This window comes from Antedon bifida, chromosome 4 (genome assembly GCF_963402885.1).
Source record: "Antedon bifida chromosome 4, ecAntBifi1.1, whole genome shotgun sequence".
NCBI lineage: Eukaryota > Metazoa > Echinodermata > Crinoidea > Comatulida > Antedonidae > Antedon > Antedon bifida.
In genome coordinates this window covers 3,893,343-3,916,666 of record NC_136229.1, presented here as the reverse complement: position 1 = coordinate 3,916,666, position 23,324 = coordinate 3,893,343, and the positions used below count along the sequence as shown (strand labels likewise).

The 23,324-nt window shown below is 38.0% G+C and overlaps 1 protein-coding gene and 6 non-coding genes across 7 annotated transcripts; 1 reads left to right on the top strand and 6 right to left on the bottom strand.

The window, feature by feature from the left end:
• The first annotated feature begins 729 nt into the window (after window positions 1–729).
• On the top strand, window positions 730–22,646 carry LOC144840913 (alpha-1-macroglobulin-like). The gene is made up of 22 exons (XM_078697001.1): window positions 730–961; window positions 1,482–1,668; window positions 1,984–2,146; window positions 2,943–2,998; window positions 3,491–3,677; window positions 4,117–4,201; window positions 4,855–4,960; window positions 5,430–5,556; window positions 5,942–6,051; window positions 6,388–6,567; window positions 7,069–7,302; window positions 7,870–8,017; window positions 8,480–8,652; window positions 9,008–9,157; window positions 9,264–9,455; window positions 10,204–10,267; window positions 10,611–10,863; window positions 11,391–11,625; window positions 12,176–12,317; window positions 20,990–21,114; window positions 21,743–21,881; window positions 22,423–22,646. Exons 1-22 carry the CDS (start codon window positions 762–764, stop codon window positions 22,644–22,646), a joined length of 3,480 nt encoding a protein of 1,159 aa, XP_078553127.1. The 5' UTR covers window positions 730–761.
• Window positions 12,925–12,996, bottom strand: Trnam-cau (transfer RNA methionine (anticodon CAU)). Its single transcript has one exon. It is a non-coding gene; the product is annotated as a tRNA-Met (tRNA).
• Window positions 13,392–13,463, bottom strand: Trnam-cau (transfer RNA methionine (anticodon CAU)). The gene has a single exon. It is a non-coding gene; the product is annotated as a tRNA-Met (tRNA).
• Trnam-cau (transfer RNA methionine (anticodon CAU)) lies at window positions 13,544–13,615 on the bottom strand. The gene has a single exon. It is a non-coding gene; the product is annotated as a tRNA-Met (tRNA).
• Window positions 13,852–13,923, bottom strand: Trnam-cau (transfer RNA methionine (anticodon CAU)). The gene has a single exon. It is a non-coding gene; the product is annotated as a tRNA-Met (tRNA).
• On the bottom strand, window positions 15,212–15,283 carry Trnam-cau (transfer RNA methionine (anticodon CAU)). Its single transcript has one exon. It is a non-coding gene; the product is annotated as a tRNA-Met (tRNA).
• On the bottom strand, window positions 16,852–16,923 carry Trnam-cau (transfer RNA methionine (anticodon CAU)). Its single transcript has one exon. It is a non-coding gene; the product is annotated as a tRNA-Met (tRNA).
• Window positions 22,647–23,324: the final 678 nt, after the last annotated feature.

Below are 23,324 nucleotides of genomic sequence, written 5' to 3'. Positions count from 1 at the left end.
AATTCCAATTGATGATTAAGGCCTGCTACTTTATTGAAATTCCAATTGATGATTAAGTGTACCTTTCAGTGGGTGGATTTTAATAAGAAAAGAGAACATTTGCCCCTGGCATCTCAAAAAGCTTTAAAGCTATTTTGACGTAATAAAATACTGGCACTTGAACTAAAGGTATAAAAATGTTTATTTTTTATTCAATAAAATTCTTAGACATGATTACAAAATGGTATTAAAAATATACGAATCTGACCAAGGAGTTGTTAATTAACAACTCCCTGGTCTGATCAGGTAACAATTTCAAGCATGATGTTCTGGATTCCGTCACTGTACATGCATTACATCACTTTTTCTGGTTTTACGTGCACAATAACTCCATAGCTTGTTCAGCCAAAAATATTTGAATCTACTTGAGGTTCTAAAACGACTTTCGAAAGTTCCAGGTCTACGAATACTCTCATGATTGTGGTTCAAGAAGATTGCATACACTTCCTAACATAACCATAAACCACTGACATAAAGATATGGAATATTCACAAATCGGTTATTGGCAATATTGTGTATCATGCTAACCTTAATCACATCCGGTAAGCGGACCTGGAATCAAGTAGAACCGATAAGCCGCGCTGACGTTATTGTCCTTCCAAATCCGTGTTACAAAGAAATACTGTCTAAGAAACTAACGTATAAAAGGCAGCGCGAGGAGTTGTAAGTCATTTCATACAGATACTTCGCCGGAGCGACTTGCGCTATTGAGTCCCTCCATCATGATTCGTTCGTACTTAGCCATCGTTTTAGTTTGTTTTATTATACAATGTTCAGCGTTCGAAATCGAAATATCATCGTTGAATGTTGAAAATGTTACTACCGTAACAAAGGAACCCTTATTAGGAGAAGATGATGAAATTATCGCAATATTACCTCCCGTTATTCCTGAATGGGAGAAACCAGAGCCTGTAGATGTTCCGTAAGTACCGTACTGTATTGGAATGTTGTTTACTGCTTATCAGATACTGGCCTAATGCATCGAGTATGTTATGCTATGATGGCTTCGTACGATTGTAGTATTTAACTACAGAGTTTATTCTGAATGTTGCTGTTCCTATTTCAGTTTTAAATATTATCTACTGTATTCCCCCAAGCAAACGTTAGGATCCCGCCCTCCCCACTAAATTATTTTTAACATAATGTACCATAAAATGTTCGATCAATAATTACATTTGATTACACAGAGTTTATTCAATCCTGAATGTTACTGTTCTTTATATTTAAGTTTTAAATAATATTTACTGTATTTCCCCAAAGTTTGGTATTTTTTGCGGTGAATTAAAAGAAATTGAATTTAATTTTTTAGAACAACTACTTTTACTACTCTTTTTACAACCGTTTGAGAGAAATCAAGCATTGTCTAGAACTCATTCTGTAGGCCTAGAACATTTAGGCCTAATTTTCAATAATAAATTAAAACTTTATTCGTTGTCTTATAGAGATTTTCTTATTACAACTTCTCCAATATGGGTATCTAACACACTTGAAACTGTGTGTGTGAGTTATCTTGAAGGTCCAACAAAACTCGCGATCACAGTTCGTAACACCTATAGCTGGAATACTGCCTTTAGTCTGTCGAAAAATGAGAGTTTTCCCGAAGGTGGCAGTCGCTGTTTTGACATTCAGGTAGGCCCTAAAATTCATACTGACTTTAATTTTTGTTGCTAGGTTGTGTATAAACATTTTTTATTTAGACGATTGTATTCGTTTAGTGTTGCGTTGCTCTTGTGTGGAAAGCTAATCATTGCAACGAGCCTTAGCGGTATGCTTGTCTTACGTTTAAATATCGCGCGCTGCTTTGGTGGTTGACGTTGACGCTACCTTAATTAAAGTAGAATGGAAATCAAGCTGTTGACATTTTATTTTTGTTAAATTATCGTTGCCCCTACCTTGAATCAATGCTTGTGTTGTATTGTTTTATTTATTTGCTTCATAAATTAGGTTCCAGATATAGAAATACGTTATAGTACAACGGCAATCATGATTGTAAACTTTGAGACAGAAGGAAGAAGCTACAGGAAAGAAATCCGAATAACAATATACGGTGAGCAACTGGAAACATACATCCAGACTGACAAACCGAAATACAAGCCAGGACAAGAAGGTAAATACATAGGCCTAATAGTAGGGCCTACCGTATTGCATTATTATAGGGCCTTTATTATTTTATAGGGCCCGCATATAATTTGTGAATAACGAAAATGTTTTGTCAATCAGCTCATTCTTAAACCTTGATTGCCACCGTTGGGCGCAAAGCAAACACGTTGACCAATCACGTATGCGCGTTGTGATTGGTAAAATAATTTGCGTTGTGTCTAAGTGGAAACATAATTACTGTATTAGGCTTTAGCTTTCAAGTTTAATTATCAAGCATGTTTTTAATTAGGCCTAATCTCATACCATAGAGAAATAAGTTATATCTTATTTCCCCATGCTCATACCTTATCAGAGTGAACCAACATACACATGTTAATTGTTTATTGCACTGTTTATTTGTTTAAAGCAGTTGTTCCGTTTGTTTTAAACATTTATTTATTCCACTTTATTGAGTGTTGTTTATCTACACTTTTACTGTTTACTTTTTATTGATTGGCAGTTTGCGCTCCAATGCATTGGAAACAAACTATCAATCAGGAAGTAAATTATCAATTGTCAATCAAAGAGTTTGTTTCATCACTCTTCATATTAATAGATATATAGAATTAATGTTCTTTGCCTAATGTCTTCATATTAATAGATATAATATGTTTTTTTTATGAGGACATTCTTAGTGTAAATGTTCATTGTGTTGTTAATTTTGTTTAACATTGTATATTAAGACGTTGTATAATGTACCAACACTAAAAAGATATGGTTTTCGATATCACCAACATATCAAGCTTTTTCTTCTTTTTTTAAAGTAAAATTCCGAATGCTGTCAATTAAATCACCGTCAATGAAAGTAGTGAAACAAACCGTAAGTAATATAATGTGAAATTTATTAATAATATAGTACCGACATTAGGTCATTGGTTAACTATGAATTTTTAACTTGAACACTTCTAAATCGCCGTTCCGTTCGGTCGCAACACAATGTTTGGGTCGCGAAAACAAAATGATGGGTCGCGAAATTGTATCCGATGATGAAACTTTTTATCAATTAATACACTGAAATGTTCTCAGTCACGAGGACAGTTATTTTCTTTTTAACGCTGTTTTCCACAAGTCGCCGTTTCGATTTTTGTGTGTAAACTAATGGGGAATTCAGCTAAGAAAGGCAATGTGTGCCAAAATATTTTTCTTTTACCAATATTTTAATTGCGATCTAGAACCAGACTATGTACAAAGCAGTACAAACTCTCGCATGTTTTAAAGACAACACACTTTTGCTATCTAATAGATTTAAAGCATATTCAACCACAGATAGATAGATAAAGTAACGAAGAATTATTTTAAAATTCATATACAGATACCAAGTGTTGTTGTGGAGTCTCCAAATGGACTTCGTATCATGCAATGGGATAATGTAAAAGCAGACGAAGGCCTTGTAGACTTACAGTTCCAGCTATCAGATGAACCCATGCTAGGAAGATGGAAAATCACGGCAAGAGTTGGCAACAGACCTGTGATTCAATCTTTCGAGGTTGAAGAATATGGTAATAATAATTGTTAATTCAAATGTCTAACCTTTAGGTCTACACAGAGAGAGAATAGTACATTGCGGTATCAGTACCGTTAGATCTAGATTACGATAACACTGATGAAAGCAGAACTTATGTACCTGCAACAGAAATATGTTTCTTAGTTTTTGGACCTCTTCGTCGAAAGGCTGCCTTCTTTTATCGAAAATGTTATAAGGTCATTGTCGGATCACCTCAGTTTTATTCACAATTCAAAGAAAGTAGAATAATATATTTCCAAAAGATACTAGGCCTACAATAAAAGAGATACATTATAGACCTAGAAACTATCTTAATCATTCCTAATGCATTAAAAAAGTATTGACTATTAATAGTTAATCTAATGTAATTTTGAAGAGTCCACTTCATGTATATCCAGATTTCTGCAAAAAATAGTTGATTTCTTTCTCATCAGTTTTACCGAAATTCGAAGTGTTAACAGAGACGCCATCTGCTATTTACATTCGTGACAAATCATTTAAAATGAAAATCTGTGGAGTGTAAGTATTAGGCCTATATTTTATTATTGACTTGTCTTCTGTAGCCTGGTACTGTAACTATTGAACAAACTGTATAAGTGTTCCTGTACCTTGGTTAATTTGTATACAGTTCTTTCAACAGATCGATTAGAGTTGGGACAGTTTCCTTTTTTTTTTGCTGCTCTCCGATTTGATTTATTTGCATCTCATTAAAAACATAGACCTACACAATTTATGGTACAAGATATATAAATATATACAATTTCAATTTAAAAACAGACAAAAAAAAAGATTTTAAAAAGATGCAGGATAGCCCTTGAAAGTCACTTAGGACTTATTTTCAATGCGGTCGTAGAAGAACGAATTTAGAAAAGACAATAAAACAGAAAAAGTTAACAATACATTAAACATACTTAAAAATACTGGTAAATGAGTTTGAAAATATTACTTTTCGATTCACTATCACGGGCTCTATTCATAAGATATTCCTTAACTTTTATTTTAGGATTTTCTATAGATTTGCATTGTTTTATTACATCTATCATGGAGGATATTTCCATCTATCTGGTATAACATCATTCTCTTATCACCTTTTTACTTTAAATATCCACACCCGGACTTTCAATAGTATAAGATGAAGTAGTATAATATGAAGTGCTATTTCTATTATTCAGATACACATATGGACAACCAGTAAGGGGCTCTGTTAATGCGACATTGTGTTTTAAATATTCGTGGAGGGATTGCGATCCAGAAACAACTGTCGTTAAGTATTCTGAAGTAAGTAACCATAAAAAGGTACTGGTAGGCCCTATATTTATATTTTTCAGTCCAAAGACCGTCATATTGTAAAAACAGAGGGCAGCATTTATCAGTGTTCAACAATGTTATGTAAAATAATTCTTCTAATTATAAACTTTATTATGTGTGTTTTTTTGGAATCAGTACAAAAAAAAAGCAGTACAATTATTCAGTTAAATCAAAAGTAAAGCTTGGCTCCTACTAGAGTCCCAACAACGTACTAGAGGCAACAAGCTAGTTGACCAATCACACGCAATGGATTATTGCTTTTCATTGGTTGCGTTGCGCTTAAGTCCTTCGTGCGTTGCATTCTCTAGTGGGATAGAATATTTACCGTAATTCTATTCTGCCTTCCTTTTGAAAATGATCAATTCGGCCATTGAGTAATGTTTATTAAACCGTCAGGCCTAAAATGTCAATGTTGTTATGCTATAATTTATGATTATAGGATACTGAAGTAGATGGGTGCAGTGAATTTGAAGTAACTTCAGAAGAACTAAAATGGGATATTTCACAGTATTATTATGGCGGACGACAACTATCAGTCAACGCGAACTTCACGGAGGAGGGAACAGGTATTATATTCTGGAAAGTGTATGCATATACAGTACTGTATTGCTAATAATTAAACTCTGTAAATTCAAGTCGAAGCATGAGAGAATGCCTAAAGCGTAGTTCCCACTAGTGGAGCAAAGGACACAACGTAAGAAAATGCCCTTCCAATAATTGTGCTTGCCCGGCCCCCGCCTGCGATGTTTGCAGCACTGTTGCGTCGTCGGTTCCCACCTGTGATGTGCAGACGGGGGCAAGCACAATTATCGAAAGGGCATTTTCTTACGTTGCGTAGGTTACGTTGCGTCGCTAGTGAGAACCACGCTTAAGGCAAAACATCTCCGACACGGAACCAACTTGCACTGAACGTACATACCCAGTTTACAAAGCTTCATTTCTTTTTTTCAGACATTACTTTGAGTGGCTCATCACTTTCTACTACTATTAAGAATACAGCCGTCAGCATACAGCTCGAAGGGCTTGGCAACTTTAAGCCTGGTTTTGAGTATCACGGAAAGGTAAGTTTAAACAACAACTTCTTGTTCTGTATTGCTAATTGTATAAACAGTAGGCATAATGTCAAAGCTTAAACAATTCTAATATATAACTATATTTAATGCTATATTTTGTTTGAAGGTTTGCATGCCGAAATCAAATGTTGAATTTGTGGTAAACCACGTATATTAGTTCTGAAAAGAACTGTTGAGTTTCTCGACGTTTCGATCAATATGCTCTGAGGACGATCAAAGCATATTCATCGAAACGTCGAGAATCTATGGTGTACCGCTAACTTTATTGGTTTAGGTCATTATATAGGCCTAAGTTGTATAAATCTATGTATTATCTATCTTTAGGTTGTTGTAACGAATGTTGATGGTAGCCCAGCTGATGGTATAAACTTAACCATAGCTGTTAGGGAGAAATATAACTCGGTTGAAAACATCCATTTTTTCAATTATTTCACGGAAAATGGAGTCGCTAAGTTCAGCTTTGATGCTCCTATCGATACTGCTATTTCGTCGTTGTATATCAAGGTAAATATATCTCTGTTTTCCGTGGGATGCAAATCAGATTGAAGTGTAGGTATGCGCGCATGTAGGCCTACACGCTGTCTAAAGCCTGGTTTCCACTGAAGACAAAACGCAAGGACGTAACGCAACGCAAGCGTGTTGACCAATGACAAGCGAAAGTTCTAATAATCCAAAGCTTGGTCAACTCGATTACGTTGCGTGTACGTCCTTACGTTGCGTTCTAGTAAAGCGTGGTTCCCACTAGCGACGCAACACAAGGACGTAACGCAACGCAAGTGAATTGACCAATCACAAGCGATGGCTTATTCGCTTGTGATTGCTAACTGTCTATAACTTCGCTTGTCATTGGTTAAAACGCTTGCGTTGCGTTTACGTCCTTGCGTTACGTTCTAGTGGGAACCAAGCTTAAGAACCAAACTTTACTTCGTCATCTATTGCGCAATAACAGTAAAAACAGTGTTCTGTTAATTTACACAATATAAATAATTTTAATTTGAAATATAGGTGACCGCCGAAGGCTACGAAACGGATAGTACATTCGATGATTTCTATGGATTTTATAGAATCCGTTACAATCCGTCGGGCACAAAGCAGTTACAGGCATTCTATTCTCCCAGTGGAAGCTTTTTGATGATTAATCCAGTAGAAAATGTGCTTAGCTTTGGAAGTGAACACACTTTCAACGTCGACTACGCTGTCCCTGCCGGTGATAGCCAAATCATTCAGTTAAAGTATATCGTAAGTTGATTACTTGTTGTATCCCGAAAATGTATGAGTGTGATTTAGTGTAGGCCTGGTTTGACGTAAAGCTCCGTCTACACTATCAAACTTTATGTGACAAAAAAATGTGATGTGCCCATATATGGACATGATGATGTCACATCACTACCAAATCTGGGCATATCACTACCATATTTGGGCACTTTTTTGTCAAACTAGTGTAGACAGAGCTTTATACTTTTTTCATGGTCAGGTTAAAATCCGGCCATTGACAAACCTGTCATTTACTTCTTGATAGTAAGATGCATACACTACATCGGTATAAATATTTTTTAACTAAGAGTTTTACCAATTTGGATGAATTTTTAAATTTTTTACTTAAAAAAGCAGATCTGTAATAAAAAAAATATCTTTTATTGTTTTTTATTACATTTATTATAAGAAATTTACTTTTCCATTTAACAAGTAACTCTCTCTCTCTCTCTCTCTCTTTTTTGTTTGCCAAACTAGTTAGTTCTTCAAAACAAGAAAATAGTAATGTTTCATGATTTTTTTTATAATGAAATCATAATATTTTTCAACTAGGTAATGGCAAGATCAAGTGTAATAAGTTCTGGTAAAATGGACGTAAATGCACCATCCTGCACCCGTAAAGGAAAACGAAGCTCCCCTGGTTTTGGTATTATCGATTACGAATACGACCTACCAGACACACCAGACCAAGAAGAATTAGGTAAGAAAATGATTTTTAGATTTTCGTCAGCAATAATTTGTTTGTTTTTTAATATCTATTTTTTTCATATTGTGTACTTGTTTGTCTTGTGTGGGTTCGTCCCACTGCACCTTTATTACGATACTCTGTCAAAAATATATGTACATTTATATTTTATTTTTTTTACTTATTTATTTATTTTTTTTTAAATATACATATTGTGTACTTTAACACTCTGGCTTATTTTATTTTTTTTATAAAAAGATAGCAACCTTTCGTTTTTACGACTCGTTCCTCGTGCAGATGTTGAGTAAAAATGTCATTCTGCGCCGCAGCTCCCCTGTTTATGAGTGTGCGCTGAATGATTTTTTTACTCATTAGGCGCGTAGTCTAGTGGCTCATACAAAGTAACAATGTAGCCCTGCCATTACGAACGTTTAAGAGTCGATGGATTGATTGATTGATTTTTGCTTTATCATATAGTCATAGGATTAGAACCACTTCCTTTGAATTGCCGGTTCTCGTTCAGTCTACCAATTGAAATTAAGCCAGAGATGTCACCAGATGCTAAGCTGCTTATCTACTACGCTCGCAAAGATGACGAAGTGATCGCAGACTCTCTTAGCTTCCAAGTAACCAAAGGACTCGCAACTCCGGTAACTTTTAAAACTTGTTATAAATCATACATACATTAAATTACTATTTACTTGCTTACTACATTATACTGTGAGATTAATTATTTCTTTTTTCTTTCTATCTCCCTTCTTCCTTCCTTTCTTTCTTTCTTTCTTCCTTTGTTTCTTTCTTTCTTGATTTCTTTTTTTCTTTCTTCCTTTCTTCATTTTCCTCCTTTCTTTCTTTCTTTCTTTCTCTCTTTCTTTCTTTGTCATGTGACTTTATTATCTGTGTGGTGAATTCCTACCGCATGCTTTTTATAAACTTGGTCCAATGTGGTACTTATTTCTCAACCAGAATCATAAAATGAATAAAATATTGTTGTATATTCGACAGGTTGCCCTAGAATTTGAACATGAGGAGACACGACCAGGAGAGACGACAACGCTCACAGTTCAATCCGAAGCTAACTCTCTATGTGCTGTGGGAATTGTTGATAAAAGTGTTGAACTTTTAGGAACAACCAACCAACTCACCAACGAAAAGGTAATCACGTTGTTGTTTGGTACGGTAGCATAATGTTAATAATGTAGACAGAGCTTAATTCTCGAGTGTGTTTCGTTATATAATCGATACTTTCATTTCAACCTAGGTATTCCAATCTCTTTCTCGCTATTCGTACGGCTACTTCTACTATCCATTGACTACATGTAAACGGAGCCTGTTTCCTAAAGATGAAGACACAGATGAACCTCCACCAACAGTGCCTACCAGGAAGGGTTACACCCTTACAACTAGCAAGTACACAACAACAAAACACGCCGATTCCGTTACAGTATTCACGGTTGGTCTATGTTATTATTTTTTTACTGCAATCAAAATATTATATGGTTTAAAAAAGGTTTTTAGTGAGATCATAGATTTAGTGGATGGCCTATTTAAAATCCAAAGGACTGGGTTCGATTTTGTCTGCAACAATATTTTTTTAAAGTCAATTTTAGTGGGATCGTATCTTTAGTAGGTGGCCTATTTCTAATCCAAAAGACTGGGTTCGATTTTGTCTGTAACAATAATTTTTTTTAAAGTCAATTTTAGTGGGATCGTATCTTTAGTGGGTGACCTATTTCATATCCAAATGACTGGGTTCGATTTTGTCTGTAACAATAATTTTTTTTAAAGTCAATTTTAGTGGGATCGTATCTTTAGTGGGTGACCTATTTCATATCCAAATGACTGGGTTCGATTTTGTCTGTAACAATAATTTTTTTTAAAGTCAATTTTAGTGGGATCGTATCTTTAGTGGGTGACCTATTTCATATCCAAAGGACTGGGTTCGATTTTGTCGGTAATAATTAGTATAGCCTGGGTGCAGAACAGTTAATATACAAATTTGTACTGCACCCAGGCTAGTAACGCTACGTAGGCCTAAACCTTTTGATGAAAATTATACAATTGTAGGTGAAAATGATACGTATTCCGGTGGTATGAATGACGAGCTTAGTATTACATCAGATAACCAACATGTAGGCCTACATCTATTAGCATGATTGTTAAGATACATTATTTGTGACAAATCTTGTTTGTTTCCACAGAATGCAGGCGTCGCATTTGCAACAAGTTTGGATGTAGAAACAAGACCATGTTATCAAATCAAAAGTATGTTAATTCTCAAGTCTTAGATCTTTCTGGGGCGTGAACAAAATTTCATTTTATGTGTTTTGTTTTGCCAAAACATAGAGAGAAGCGCACATTTTGTCTGGCTGTAACACTGAGCATGTTCTTTAGCGGCGGCGCGCTATCTTTCTTTTTTTTTGTACTTTATATTTGTATGTGTTACTCTTAGACACAAATACATAAAAGAACAGTACAATAATCAAATTGACAACACAACGTTACATTCACTGCCCTGATAAACGCTGTTGATGTAACCTATTTGTACAAGCGATGTTCTAAAAGACAAAAGTAGATAATTTTTAAAAAATGTTTTTTTTTATTAAAGGTTATTACTGGCGACGTGATTATCCATACTACTACAGTCCTCGAGGTGATTTTGGTATTGGTGGTGGTGGTGTAGCAGGCCCACAAGGAGGCCCAGCTCTTGAAAGGAATTTTAACGTAGCTGTAGACGCCGTCGATGATGCAGACGTTGCTGGAAGAGGTCGAGTTGGAGCGGGTGCAGTAGAACCAGAACCACCTGTCAAGATACGGACATACTTTCCCGAAACTTTGTTATGGCAGATAAAAAGAACTGAGTAAGGAAATTAAGTCTTGTTTTTAAACACTACACGTACCTACACTGTGATCTTTCGCAGTCGACGTCGAAATGAAACCATTTGCTTATAGATCGCTTGTTTATGCGCCGGTTAAATGGACTTATGATTTAACTTACGATAAAATGGCAAAAAAGGGCAATGAAAAACAATACGGTAGTAATAATAAACTTATTTATAAATGTATAAGTGCTGTTTACCACAGCGACAAAAAATAAAACCGGTGAGATTTTAGTGACTTGAATTGCTTAAAAGATTGACACTGACGGCAGATGTAGATGTAAAAACAAGTTCCGGACAAACCAATGTTTTTAGGCAAAAAAAAAACCCCCTTTGGATATAATGATGATTTTTTTAGAGTTGTAGTTATTTCAAGCTAAAGTAGTATACGTATGAAACGCCATATGTGTCAAAATATTGATCTTTTTACTATATTAAGTCAAAACTCCGTCTGGAACCCAGACTGTAACTAACAGACGATAACTAATTAAATATAACTGTTCTTTCAGCCAAACAGACGGGACTGCAGAATTTGATTTAAACGTTCCTGATACTATAACCGACTGGAAAGCAAACGGCTTCTGTATCTCACCCGATAGCAACATTGGTATTTCAGAGACGGCCACATTACGTGCGTTTAAGCCGTTCTTCGTTTCTTTAACTCTTCCATATTCCGTCATTCGTAACGAGACCATTCCATTGAAGATAACAGTGTTCAACTACCTGTCTGATAAATGCCTTATGGTAAGTTCATGATTCAAATTCATTTTTTAATACTGTTTTGAAAAATAACATCCCCACGATACGAATGTAGGATTCCAAAATGCTACTGGTCTTACACACGCTTCTTACAAAATTTACCTGATTGTAGTACAATAATAAATTACTTATTTTTAACCGCTAGAATACACAGACGAACGGTAACGGTAAATGGTACCGTATTTCTTATGACTATTTACACAAAACGCGGAGGAGCGAACGGGCGGTTTTCGCTCAAGATAGATACAGATTGTACGTGGGACAAGCTACGCAGTTTTCCGCTTACCGAGGGAAAAGGAAAGTGTATTTATCTTTCCTCGTCTTTCCTACACCCGATAAGAGTTTTGATCAGCTTTCTCTACATCTCTTTACTTGGTTGGGCTAGCAGTTTGTCCGTCGATTGATTCTCCTGTTTCTCACACAATGAAACACAAATTGATACTACGGCATTACCATTCATTTTAAATACACTTTTTAAAAATTCGGAACAATTCTTACTAAGATTCTTTTACTGTTTTACTTGCTTCATTTTTAGGTTAAGGTTGTACTAAAGAGTAACGCTGGCTTTACCACACTCGGTAGTGACTTTACTCGTAAAGTTTGCGTATGTGGTGGAAGATCCAAGACTGTACAATTCAGAATCGTCCCACACAAACTTGGAGAAGTTCCAATTACAGGTATGCCAAGACTTAGACTTGCCCCAAGCCTTTATTGTCTTTTTTATGTTATTCCACCAGTCGACGTTTCGATTTGTGTCTGAAGATACAAGCTCAAGTAGTATACATATGAAAATATTTACCTTTTTACTGATATTAAGTCAAAACTCCGTCTGGAACCCAGCCTAGACTAATCTAATCTACACATATCTTGGTCTAAAGTATGGTATAGTTATTTCAAAGGTTGCAGGTTTGAATCTCACCAAATATTAACTTATAAAATCCGTTTTTAGATTAATCTTAGACACTGCGCATGTCCTTCGTGGTTGAACATAATAATAGCCTACATGTGTTAACTTAACTGCTCCAGCACGCTTCCGCTGCGCCACTCTGCTGGTTGAATGTTAGAAAGAGCTAAAGAGAAATAATTTATGGCAAATTCGGAATACGTATGAATTTTTTAAAAAAATAGGAGAGCGAGGTTTCGATCCTCGGACCTCTGGATTATGGGCCCAGCACGCTTCCGCTGCGCCACTCTGCTAGTTGAGTATTAGAAAGAGTTAAAGAGAAATAATTTTCTGCCAAATTCGAAATAGGCCTACGTGTGAATTAAAAGACAAAACGAAATTAGCAGAGCGAGGTTTCGATCCTCGGACCTCTGGGTTATGGGCCCAGCACGCTTCCGCTGCGCCACTCTGCTAGTTGAGCATTAGAAAGAGTTAAAGAGAAATAATTTCTTGAAAATTCGAAATACGTGTACATTTAAAAAAAAAAACGAAATTAGCAGAGCGAGGTTTCGATCCTCGGACCTCTGGGTTATGGGCCCAGCACGCTCCCGCTGCGCCACTCTGCTAGTTGAGTATTAGAAAGAGTTAAAGAGAAATAATTTCTTGAAAATTCGAAATACGTGTACATTTTTTAAAAAAAACGAAATTAGCAGAGCGAGGTTTCGATCCCCGGACCTCTGGGTTATGGGCCCAGCACGCTTCCGCTGCGCCACTCTGCTTGTTGAATATTAAAAAGAGTTGTTAAAGTAAATAATTTTCTAACAAATTCGAAATAGGCCTACGTATGAATTAAAAAACAAAACGAAATTAGCAGAGCGAGGTTTCGATCCTCGGACCTCTGGGTTATGGGCCCAGCACGCTTCCGCTGCGCCACTCTGCTAGTTGAGTATTAGAAAGAGTTAAAGAGAAATAATTTCTTGAAAATTCGAAATACGTGTACATTTAAAAAAAAAACGAAATTAGCAGAGCGAGGTTTCGATCCTCGGACCTCTGGGTTATGGGCCCAGCACGCTTCCGCTGCGCCACTCTGCTGGTTGAATATTGTAGAGAGTTAAAGAGAAATAATTTCCTTGCAAATTCCAAATACGTGTGAATTAAAAAAAAAATTAGCAGAGCGAGGTTTTGATCCTCGGACCTCTGGGTTATGGGCCCAGCACGCTTCCGCTGCGCCACTCTGCTTGTTGAATATTAAAAAGAGTTGTTAAAGTAAATAATTTTCTAACAAATTCGAAATAGGCCTACGTATGAATTAAAAAACAAAACGAAATTAGCAGAGCGAGGTTTCGATCCTCGGACCTCTGGGTTATGGGCCCAGCACGCTTCCGCTGCGCCACTCTGCTAGTTGAGTATTAGAAAGAGTTAAAGAGAAATAATTTCTTGAAAATTCGAAATACGTGTGAATTAAAAAACAAAACGAAATTAGCAGAGGGAGGTTTCGATCCTTGGACCTCTGGGTTATGGGCCCAGCACGCTCCTGCGGCGACACTCTGCTGGTTGAATATTAGAAAGAGTTGAAAATAAATAATTTTCTGCCAAATTCGAAATACGTGTGAATTAAAAAACAAAACGAAATTAGCAGAGCGAGGTTTCGAACCTCGGACCTCTGGTTATGGGCCCAGCACGCTTCCGCTGCGCCACTCTGCTTGTTGAATATTAAAAAGAGTTGTTAAAGTAAATAATTTTCTAACAAATTCGAAATACGTGTGAATTAAAAAAAAATAGCAGAGCTAGGTTTTGATCCTCGGACCTCTGGGTTATGGGCCCAGCACGTTTCCGCTGCGCCACTCTGCTAGTTGAGTATTAGAAAGAGTTAAAGAGAAATAATTTCTTGAAAATTCGAAATACGTGTACATTTTTAAAAAAACGCAATTAGCAGAGCGAGGTTTTGATCCTAGGACGTCTGGGTTATGGGCCCAGCACGCTCCCGTTGCGCCACTCTGCTGGTTTAATATTAGAAAGAGTTGAAAGTAAATAATTTTCTGCCAAATTCGAAATACGTGTGAATTAAAAAACAGAACAAAATGAGCAGAGCGAGGTTTCGATCCTCGGACCTCTGGGTTATGGGCCCAGCACGCTCCCGCTGCGCCACTCTGCTGGTTGAATATTGTAGAGAGTTAAAGAGAAATAATTTTTTCCGTAAATTCGAAATACGTGTGAATTAAAAAAAAATTAGCAGAGTAAGGTTTCGATCCTCGGACCTCTGGGTTATGGGCGCAGCACGCTCACGCTGCGCAACTCTGCTGGTTGAATATTAGTAAGAGTTGAAAGTAAACAATTTTCTGCCAAATTCGAAATACGTGTGAATTAAAAAACTAAACGAAATTAGCATAGCGAGGTTTCGATCCTCGGACCTCTGGGTTATGGGCCCAGCACGCTCCCGCTGCGCCACTCTGCTGGTTGGATATTAGAAAGAGTTGAAAATAAATAATTTCTGCCAAATTCGAAATACGTGTGAATTAAAAAATAAAACGAAATTAGCAGAGCGAGGTTTCGATCCTCGGACCTCTGGGTTATGGGCCCAGCACGCTCCCGCTGTGCCACTCTGCTGGTTTAATATTAGAAAGAGTTGAAAGTAAATAATTTTCTGCCAAATTCGAAATACGTGTGAATTAAAAAACAGAACGAAATTAGCAGAGCGAGGTTTCGATCCTCGGACCTCTGGGTTATGGGCCCAGCACGCTTCCGCTGCGCCACTCTGCTTGTTGAATATTAAAAAGAGTTGTTAAAGTAAATAATTTTCTAACAAATTCGAAATACGTGTGAATTAAAAAAAATTAGCAGAGCGAGGTTTTGATCCTCGGACCTCTGGGTTATGGGCCCAGCACGTTTCCGCTGCGCCACTCTGCTAGTTGAGTATTAGAAAGAGTTAAAGAGAAATAATTTCTTGAAAATTCGAAATACGTGTACATTTTTTAAAAAACGCAATTAGCAGAGCGAGGTTTTGATCCTAGGACGTCTGGGTTATGGGCCCAGCACACTCCCGCTGCGCCACTCTGCTGGTTTAATATTAGAAAGAGTTGAAAGTAAATAATTTTCTGCCAAATTCGAAATACGTGTGAATTAAAAAACAGAACGACATTAGCAGAGCGAGGTTTCGATCCTCGGACCTCTGGGTTATGGGCTCAGCACGCTCCCGCTGCGCCACTCTGCTGGTTGAATATTGTAGTGAGTTAAAGAGAAATAATTTCCTTGCAAATTCGAAATACGTGTGAATTTAAAAAAAATTAGCAGAGCGAGGTTTCGATCCTCGGACCTCTGGGTTATGGGCCCAGCACGCTCCCGCTGCGCCACTCTGCTGGTTTAATATTAGAAAGAGTTGAAAGTAAATAATTTTCTGCCAAATTCGAAATACGTGTGAATTAAAAAACAGAACGAAATTAGCAGAGCGAGGTTTCGATCCTCGGACCTCTGGGTTATGGGCCCAGCACGCTCCCGCTGCGCCACTCTGCTGGTTGGATATTAGAAAGAGTTGAAAATAAATAATTTCTGCCAAATTCGAAATACGTGTGAATTAAAAAATAAAACGAAATTAGCAGAGCGAGGTTTCGATCCTCGGACCTCTGGGTTATGGGCCCAGCACGCTTCCGCTGGTTGAATATTGTAGAGAGTTAAAGAGAAATAATTTCCTTGCAAATTCGAAATACGTGTGAATTAAAAAAAAATTAGCAGAGTGAGGTTTCGATCATCAGACCTCTGGGTTATGGGCCCAGCACGCTCCCGCTGCGCCACTCTGCTGGTTGAATATTGTAGAGAGTTAAAGAGAAATAATTTTTTCCGTAAATTCGAAATACGTGTGAATTAAAAAAAAATTAGCAGAGTAAGGTTTCGATCCTCGGACCTCTGGGTTATGGGCGCAGCACGCTCACGCTGCGCAACTCTGCTGGTTGAATATTAGTAAGAGTTGAAAGTAAACAATTTTCTGCCAAATTCGAAATACGTGTGAATTAAAAAACTAAACGAAATTAGCATAGCGAGGTTTCGATCCTCGGACCTCTGGGTTATGGGCCCAGCACGCTCCCGCTGCGCCACTCTGCTGGTTGGATATTAGAAAGAGTTGAAAATAAATAATTTCTGCCAAATTCGAAATACGTGTGAATTAAAAAATAAAACGAAATTAGCAGAGCGAGGTTTCGATCCTCGGACCTCTGGGTTATGGGCCCAGCACGCTCCCGCTGTGCCACTCTGCTGGTTTAATATTAGAAAGAGTTGAAAGTAAATAATTTTCTGCCAAATTCGAAATACGTGTGAATTAAAAAACAGAACGAAATTAGCAGAGCGAGGTTTCGATCCTCGGACCTCTGGGTTATGGGCCCAGCACGCTTCCGCTGCGCCACTCTGCTTGTTGAATATTAAAAAGAGTTGTTAAAGTAAATAATTTTCTAACAAATTCGAAATACGTGTGAATTAAAAAAAATTAGCAGAGCGAGGTTTTGATCCTCGGACCTCTGGGTTATGGGCCCAGCACGTTTCCGCTGCGCCACTCTGCTAGTTGAGTATTAGAAAGAGTTAAAGAGAAATAATTTCTTGAAAATTCGAAATACGTGTACATTTTTTAAAAAACGCAATTAGCAGAGCGAGGTTTTGATCCTAGGACGTCTGGGTTATGGGCCCAGCACACTCCCGCTGCGCCACTCTGCTGGTTTAATATTAGAAAGAGTTGAAAGTAAATAATTTTCTGCCAAATTCGAAATACGTGTGAATTAAAAAACAGAACGACATTAGCAGAGCGAGGTTTCGATCCTCGGACCTCAGGGTTATGGGCCCAGCACGCTCCCGCTGCGCCACTCTGCTGGTTGAATATTGTAGTGAGTTAAAGAGAAATAATTTCCTTGCAAATTCGAAATACGTGTGAATTTAAAAAAAATTAGCAGAGCGAGGTTTCGATCCTCGGACCTCTGGGTTATGGGCCCAGCACGCTCCCGCTGCGCCACTCTGCTGGTTTAATATTAGAAAGAGTTGAAAGTAAATAATTTTCTGCCAAATTCGAAATACGTGTGAATTAAAAAACAGAACGAAATTAGCAGAGCGAGGTTTCGATCCTCGGACCTCTGGGTTATGGGCCCAGCACGCTCCCGCTGCGCCACTCTGCTGGTTGGATATTAGAAAGAGTTGAAAATAAATAATTTCTGCCAAATTCGAAATACGTGTGAATTAAAAAATAAAACGAAATTAGCAGAGCGAGGTTTCGATCCTCGGACCTCTGGGTTATGGGCCCAGCACGCTTCCGCTGGTTGAATATTGTAGAGAGTTAAAGAGAAATAATTTCCTTGCAAATTCGAAATACGTGTGAATTAAAAAAAAATTAGCAGAGTGAGGTTTCGATCATCAGACCTCTGGGTTATGGGCGCAGCACGCTCCCGCTGCGCCAATCTGCTGGTTGAATATTAGTAAGAGTTGAAAGTAAACAATTTTCTGCCAAATTCGAAATACGTGTGAATTAAAAAACAAAACGAAATTAGCAGAGCGAGGTTTCGATCCTCGGACCTCTGGGTTATGGGCCCAGCACGCTCCCGCTGCGCCACTCTGCTGGTTGGATATTAGAAAGAGTTGAAAATAAATAATTTCTGCCAAATTCGAAATACGTGTGAATTAAAAAACAAAACGAAATTAGCAGAGCGAGGTTTCGATCCTCGGACCTCTGGGTTATGGGCCCAGCACGCTCCCGCTGCGCCACTCTGCTGGTTGGATATTAGAAAGAGTTGAAAATAAATAATTTCTGCCAAATTCGAAATACGTGTGAATTAAAAAACCAAACGAAATTAGCAGAGCGAGGTTTCGATCCTCGGACCTCTAGGTTATGGGCCCAGCACGCTCCCGCTGCGCCACTCTGCTGGTTGGATATTAGAAAGAGTTGAAAATAAATAATTTCTGCCAAATTCGAAATACGTGTGAATTAAAAAACAAAACGAAATTAGCAGAGCGAGGTTTCGATCCTCGGACCTCTGGGTTATGGGCCCAGCACGCTCCCGCTGCGCCACTCTGCTGGTTGGATATTGGAAAGAGTTGAAAATAAATAATTTCTGCCAAATTCGAAATACGTGTGAATTAAAAAATAAAACGAAATTAGCAGAGCGAGGTTTCGATCCTCGGACCTCTGGGTTATGGGCCCAGCACGCTCCCGCTGCGCCACTCTGCTGGTTGGATATTGGAAAGAGTTGAAAATAAATAATTTCTGCCAAATTCGAAATACGTGTGAATTAAAAAACAAAACGAAATTAGCAGAGCGAGGTTTCGATCCTCGGACCTCTGGGTTATGGGCCCAGCACGCTCCCGCTGCGCCACTCTGCTGGTTGGATATTAAAAAGAGTTGAAAATAAATAATTTTCTGCCAAATTCGAAATACGTGTGAATTAAAAAATAAAACGAAATTAGCAGAGCGAGGTTTCGATCCTCGGACCTCTGGGTTATGGGCCCAGCACGCTCCCGCTGCGCCACTCTGCTGGTTGGATATTAGAAAGAGTTGAAAATAAATAATTTCTGCCAAATTCGAAATACGTGTGAATTAAAAAATAAAACGAAATTAGCAGAGCGAGGTTTCGATCCTCGGACCTCTGGGTTATGGGCCCAGCACGCTCCCGCTGCGCCACTCTGCTGGTTGGATATTAGAAAGAGTTGAAAGTAAATAATTTTCTGCCAAATTCGAAATACGTGTGAATTAAAAAACAAAACGAAATTAGCAGAGCGAGGTTTCGATCCTCGGACCTCTGGGTTATGGGCCCAGCACGCTCCCGCTGCGCCACTCTGCTGGTTGGATATTAGAAAGAGTTGAAAATAAATAATTTCTGCCAAATTCGAAATACGTGTGAATTAAAAAACAAAACGAAATTAGCAGAGCGAGGTTTCGATCCTCGGACCTCTGGGTTATGGGCCCAGCACGCTCCCGCTGCGCCACTCTGCTGGTTGGATATTAGAAAGAGTTGAAAATAAATAATTTCTGCCAAATTCGAAATACGTGTGAATTAAAAAACAAAACGAAATTAGCAGAGCGAGGTTTCGATCCTCGGACCTCTGGGTTATGGGCCCAGCACGCTCCCGCTGCGCCACTCTGCTGGTTGGATATTAGAAAGAGTTGAAAATAAATAATTTTCTGCCAAATTCGAAATACGTGTGAATTAAAAAATAAAACGAAATTAGCAGAGCGAGGTTTCGATCCTCGGACCTCTGGGTTATGGGCCCAGCACGCTCCCGCTGCGCCACTCTGCTGGTTTAATATTAGAAAGAGTTGAAAATAAATAATTTCTGCCAAATTCGAAATACGTGTGAATTAAAAAACAAAACGAAATTAGCAGAGCGAGGTTTCGATCCTCGGACCTCTGGGTTATGGGCCCAGCACGCTCCCGCTGCGCCACTCTGCTGGTTGGATATTAGAAAGAGTTGAAAATAAATAATTTCTGCCAAATTCGAAATACGTGTGAATTAAAAAACAAAACGAAATTAGCAGAGCGAGGTTTCGATCCTCGGACCTCTGGGTTATGGGCCCAGCACGCTCCCGCTGCGCCACTCTGCTGGTTGGATATTAGAAAGAGTTGAAAATAAATAATTTCTGCCAAATTCGAAATACGTGTGAATTAAAAAACAAAACGAAATTAGCAGAGCGAGGTTTCGATTCTCGGACCTCTGGGTTATGGGCCCAGCACGCTCCCGCTGCGCCACTCTGCTGGTTAGATATTAGAAAGAGTTGAAAATAAATAATTTTCTGCCAAATTCGAAATATGTATGAATTAAAAAACATAACGAAATTAGCAGAGCGAGGTTTCGATCCTCGGACCTCTGGGTTATGGGCCCAGCACGCTCCCGCTGCGCCACTCTGCTGGTTGGATATTAGAAAGAGTTGAAAATAAATAATTTCTGCCAAATTCGAAATACGTGTGAATTAAAAAATAAAACGAAATTAGCAGAGCGAGGTTTCGATCCTCGGACCTCTGGGTTATGGGCCCAGCACGCTCCCGCTGCGCCACTCTGCTGGTTGGATATTAGAAAGAGTTGAAAGTAAATAATTTTCTGCCAAATTCGAAATACGTGTGAATTAAAAAACAAAACGAAATTAGCAGAGCGAGGTTTCGATCGTCGGACCTCTGGGTTATGGGCCCAGCACGCTCCCGCTGCGCCACTCTGCTCGTTGAATATTAGAAAGCCTAGTTGAAAATAAATAATTTCCTGCCAAATTCGAAATATGTATGAATTAAAAAACAAACCGAAATTAGCAGAGCGAGGTTTCGATCCTCGGACCTCTTGGTTATGGGCCCAGCACGCTTCCGCTGCGCCACTCGGCAGGTTGAATATTATACTTAACATTAAGGTATTTCTAGCATATGCTAACAGCAGTAACATTATTTACTGACATAATAAACAATAGAAATATCTTTATGTCATATTTGATAACCCCCAATGTATTTATTACTTCAGTAACTGCGGTAACCAAGGGATTCAATTCTGGTGTAAGCAAAAGAATGTGTGATGGCAGCACAGAGGCCGCAGACAGGAAGTATGTTGGTTTGTCGGATGGCGTGCAGCGAAATCTTCTTGTCGAGGTAAGCTAGAACCGTATTTTTGTGGTCCTGGGAAAAGCACTACTTTTGTCGACCAGACCAATGCTGACTTTGCAGAGACTTTTAGATGTGTCGCACTAAGCGTTATAGTACCAGTAACTTTTAATTCCTGTACAAAATGGTGAAATCAAGATCGCCACATGATTGTCAAACAGATGTTCGAATATTCTGTAATTCTAAGAATGTAGACTAAATGGCGCTGACTAAACAACATTATCAGTCATGAGTTACATGTCATGTTTCCGTTATTTTATGTCACGTGTATTTGTTTTTCTGTAAAGCTTTGTCTACATTATCAAATTTTATTTGACAAAAAAATGTGCCCATATATGGCAGTGGTATGCCCAAATATGGTAGTGATATGACATCATCATGTCCATATATGGGCACATCACATTGTTTTTGTCACATAAAGTTTGATAGTGTAGACAGAGCTTAAGACAGAGCTTAATACAGACAGTGAAGTCGATGATTTTGATGTTGCACATCACATTTTTTGACACATAAAGTTTGATAGGGTAGACAGAGCTTAACTTCCTTGCGTTTCCTTCATTGCAACCAAACTTATATTGGATTATATATAATTTGATAATAATGTATTCTGTTGCAGCCGGAAGGAATAGAGAAAGATGTAACGCAGTCATCTATTGTGTGTTTAACTGACGGCGAAGACGACAAGTCCAGTTACGAGATAACCTTTCCTGACAATACTGTACCAGACTCAGCCAGAGTGAAATTGCAAATTATCGGTACGATTTATATAATAATTGAATATATAGGCCTACTACCGTACTGGAACATTTTTGGGCAGTATTAGGATTAAATATAGAAAATGTTTTCGACAAAATATTTAGGCCATAATGGCTGGCAAAACAAAATGTAATGATTATCGTAAAGATTACCGTATTTTAAAATTAATATAATTTATTGATTGATTTATTGACTATTCAAATTAAAACAATATTAATACTCTACCGTACATAGCAATGACAAGAAAACATAAAAAACAAATAATATTTGTTTCCCAATGAGCCATAAATTGTTATTATGATGATACTGTTACTGTATAGGCATGTGAAATGTATGTATGTATTTATGGTATTTTTACAAAACCATTTTAATGGGTTTTTTTCCTATTTTTTTTATTATTTCATTTCCAAAAACACAAAGCGCCACCAGCTGTGGCAATAAGACAAAAACAAACACATTGGTTCTCAACAAGATGTTTTTTTTCTTCTTTTTTTTTAAAGTTTATTGAAATTAATCTTTTCTTAATAATTGTGTATTTAGGAGACATCATGGGACCAGCACTCAACAACTTAGATCGTTTGATTAGATTGCCTACAGGGTGTGGTGAACAAAATATCGTCGGCATGGCTCCAAATGTATATGTGTTAACTTACCTTATAAACACTGGTCAGGCTGATGACCAAATGAAAAAGCGCGTAGTTTTCAATATAGAATCAGGTAAGTTGCAGAAGGTTAATGAATTCATTTCTAGTCTACGCTTATAAACAAAAGTGCATAAAGATACACTATCAAACTTTATGTGACAAAAAGATGTGAAGTGCCCATATATGGACAGGATGATGTCATAACACTACCATATTTGGGCACATCATATCACATCATTCTTTGTCAAACTAGTGTAATAGTGTAAGCAGAGCTTAATAGCCTATTCAATATCGGTATAGAACCAGGTAAGTTTCAGTAGACAAACTCTTTTCTGTGCTTATAAACGTTGTTTTAGTGTGGTTCTTTCTTTCTTTCTTAAGCATGGTTCCCACTAGAACGCAACGCAGTGACGTATCGACGCAATTATTAGAAGGGCATTTGCTTAAGCGTGGTTCCCACTAGTGACGCAACGCAAGGACGTAACGCAACGCAAGTGAATTGACCAATCACAACCGATGGCTTATTCGCTTGTGATTGCTAACTGTCTATAACTTCGCTTGTCATTGGTTAAAACGCTTGCGTTGCGTTTACGTCCTTGCGTTACGTTCTAGTGGGAACCAAGCTTTACATTGCGTTACGTTGCGTCGCTAGTGGAAACCAAGCTTTAAGTTTGGTTCCCATTAGCGACGCAACCTACGCAATGTAAGCAAATGCCCTTCTATTAATTGTGTTTGCCCCCGCCTTCGTGAAACCAAACCTGCGATGTTTGCATCATTATTGCGTCATCGGTTCCCACT